At 63.1% G+C, this 2973-nt stretch overlaps 1 protein-coding gene across 1 annotated transcript in view; it reads left to right on the forward strand.

Annotated features, from left to right (window-relative positions):
- MMP15 (matrix metallopeptidase 15) overlaps positions 1-1823 on the forward strand; it is a 3910-nt gene extending 2087 nt beyond the window's left edge. The window contains exons 7-9 of the mRNA XM_026856763.1: positions 116-266; positions 382-497; positions 725-1823. Coding sequence (XP_026712564.1) covers positions 116-266; positions 382-497; positions 725-1185 — 728 coding nt within the window. The 3' untranslated portion in view covers positions 1186-1823. The remainder of the gene's footprint in view (positions 1-115; positions 267-381; positions 498-724) is intronic.
- The last annotated feature ends 1150 nt before the right edge of the window (positions 1824-2973 follow it).

Genomic DNA, 2973 nt, shown 5'->3' on the forward strand with positions numbered 1-2973 from the left:
CCCCCATGCTCCTGCGAGCTCGTTGGGGTGGAACTGTACCCTGTCCCCATCCACATGTGCACCTGCTGCAGCAGTGGGGCACTGCCACCTCATGCCCCCTCCCCTCCCCCTCCAGGTGACCGGTACTGGCTCTTCCGAGAAGCCAACCTGGAGCCTGGGTACCCACAGCCCCTGGTCACCTATGGGCAGGGCATCCCCTATGACAGCATCGACACGGCCGTCTGGTGGGAACCCACGGGACACACCTTCTTCTTCCGTGGGGACAGGTGAGTGTCTGTGGGGTCCTCCTCCCTGCTCTGCCCCCTCCTGGCCCCTGCCAGGGATGGGCATGGCAGGTGGTGGAGACCCCCCCCCGTGCTCCTCACTGCCTCCCTCCCCCAGATACTGGCGCTTTAATGAAGACACCCGCTCAGTGGACCCTGGGTACCCAAAGCCCATCTCCGTCTGGGTGGGCATCCCTCCCTCACCCAAGGGTGCTTTCCTCAGCCCGGATGCCTGTAAGTAGAGAAGAGGGCTGGGTGGCCGGGGAGGGGGTCACCCCTCTGATGACCTGGCCGTGTGGGATGGAGACTGAGGGGTGCCTGGGATTCAGCAGTGAAGCCCTTTCTGAAGGGTTTCATCAGTCCTGGAGCAAGATGTCTTGGGCATCTGCAGGGGTGCACAGGTTGTGAGGTGCCCTGTACCTGCCCACTTATCCCTTGCCTCCATCTTCTCCCCACCCCAGCTTCCACCTACTTCTACAGAGGCACAAAGTACTGGAAATTTGACAACGAGCGGCTCAAGACGGAGCCAGGTTATCCCAAATCCATCCTACGGGACTTCATGGGCTGTCACACGGAGCTGGTCCCCGATCCCCATCCCCGCTGGCCTGATGGGGACCAACCCCCCTTCAACCCCAACGGGGACGGGCAGTCCGAAGGCAAGGAGGGGGAAGAGGAGGAGGAGGAGGAGGAGGAGGAAGATGAGGAGGATTACGGTGAAGGCGGCCACCGGCCAGGCGGGGACGTGGATGTGGTGGTGCAGATCGATGAGTACACGCGTACCATGAGCGTTGTCATGGTGCTGGTGCTGCTGGTGCTGCTGCTCTGCATCCTTGGCCTCATCTATGTCATCGTCCAGATGCAGAGGAAGGGTGCACCCCGAATGCTCTTGTACTGCAAGCGCTCCTTGCAGGAGTGGGTCTGACCCTGGCTCCCTCCCCCAGCCGCCCCCACCACCATGGTGCTAACGATGGACCTGGCCTCCCCCTCCCGCTGCCCCCCCTGCAGCCTCATCCCCTCTGCCCCACCGTTGCTTGATGGCTGCAGCCTCAGAGAAGGGGGATGCCCACCCTTCCCCGGCCCCTCCAGAGCAGGCGTGCTGGCCCTGGGGGGTGGTCACGGGGGGACTGGACGGCTTCCAGGTCCTGCCTGCTCCCCAGCAGCTGTCCCCTAACCCAGGCCGTGATACTTGGGGTGCCACCCATTGCATTTCACCCACCTCTGCCATGGGGTCCCAGCAGTGTTCCTGCCTCCCATGCGCACCTGCTGCAGCTGTGCTTGTGCCATACGGGGCTGTGAGCGGGCTGGGGGCTGCTCACAAGTGCAGTGAGCTGGCAGGTCTCAGCTGCCATGGTAGGGAAGCACCATGGTAGGGAAGGGAGGGCTGAGCTCACAGCCGTGTTCCGTGGGGATACAGGGATGTGGCACCTAAATACAGTGTGGAGGGGTCCCTATGTGGTCTCAGACTCCGTATGAGGTGAAGCCCTGGGGACACACGCTCCTGTGGGCAGGGCAGTGGCTGTGGACACCTTGTACGTGTATTAAAGGGGTTGGGTGCGTGGAGAGCTGTGGTGCCATCCTTTCTGCTGCGGGAGGTGGGCAGGAGCGACGGGGGCTCCCTTGGGCTGGGTTTGGCAGATTTCACAGCGATGGGGGCTCGCCTGTGGGTGCTGGGCCAGGGGATGCAAGGAAGAGTCCAGTGTGGACAGCGCTGTCCCCACAGCAGCCCCCACCTTGGGGCTACCAATTTGGGGTGGGGGTGTCGCCAAAAGCAGCCACACACCCCCCCGCCGCCCCAGCAGAGGACAGAGCTGCCTTTCACCAGCTCCCACGGCAGTGGCAATGGCCTTGCTGGGAACACAGTGCGCCTTGTTCTCCCCCAGCCAGCACCACGCTGCAGCCCTGGGGGGGCCGCCTGCCTTCCCTGGGCTGGGGGATGCGGCGGGGTCCCTCCCAGAGCCGCCTGTCCCGGTGCTGCCGGCTGCTTGTCCTCACGTGGCCCCAGCGGGTTTCCTGGGGGGAAGGGGTGGCCGTATCCTGTCTCATCGCTGCGTCTCGGCAGAGGAAGGCAGGAGGAGTCGTGACTGCTGCAGAGATCAGGGAAATAATTGTGGGAGTGGGAAAGATTAGACCCGCAGGGGGGGTAGGAAATTGGCTTTTTCCAGGGAAAAATGTTGCTCAGCCTTTAATGGGAGAGAAAGCCAAACCACGGCGGGTGGCAGTGATGGAGGTGGCAGATTCTGTCTGCTGGTGACGCTGGGTCTGCTGATAGGTGCAGCCCAGGCAGCCCCAGGATGGGTGGCAGAGGCCTGGCACAGTTCATGCACTGGCAGGGGCCTATCCACGTGGGGGTGACACTGTGGAGTGGGGGGCTCTCCCTGTGGGCCTGGACTCCAGCTGCCATGCTCTGCTCTGTCCCCATGGTGCCTCTGACAGAGCTTGGTGCAGGGAGCATTAACCTACCCCTGACCTGCTCCCTCCTCCTGGGGCTCTGGCTGCCCCTCCCCACCCTGCCAGCCCTGGCAGGAGGGGATCCTTCCCTTCATGGGTGGGGGTGAAGCCTTTGTGCCCCTCCCCATCTTCACCTCTCCTCAGGACCCGTTGCTGCTGGCTGCAGCAACTTCCCAGCACTAAATTACCCTGAGCTGCTGTGCCTCTTGTCAGCCTCCAATTACTTTAAAAGGGAAGGACCTATGCTGGCTCTCACCCTGCT

The sequence above is a fragment of the Athene cunicularia genome, assembly GCF_003259725.1.
Source record: "Athene cunicularia isolate RWA chromosome 11 unlocalized genomic scaffold, athCun1 chr11_part1, whole genome shotgun sequence".
Taxonomy (NCBI): domain Eukaryota; kingdom Metazoa; phylum Chordata; class Aves; order Strigiformes; family Strigidae; genus Athene; species Athene cunicularia.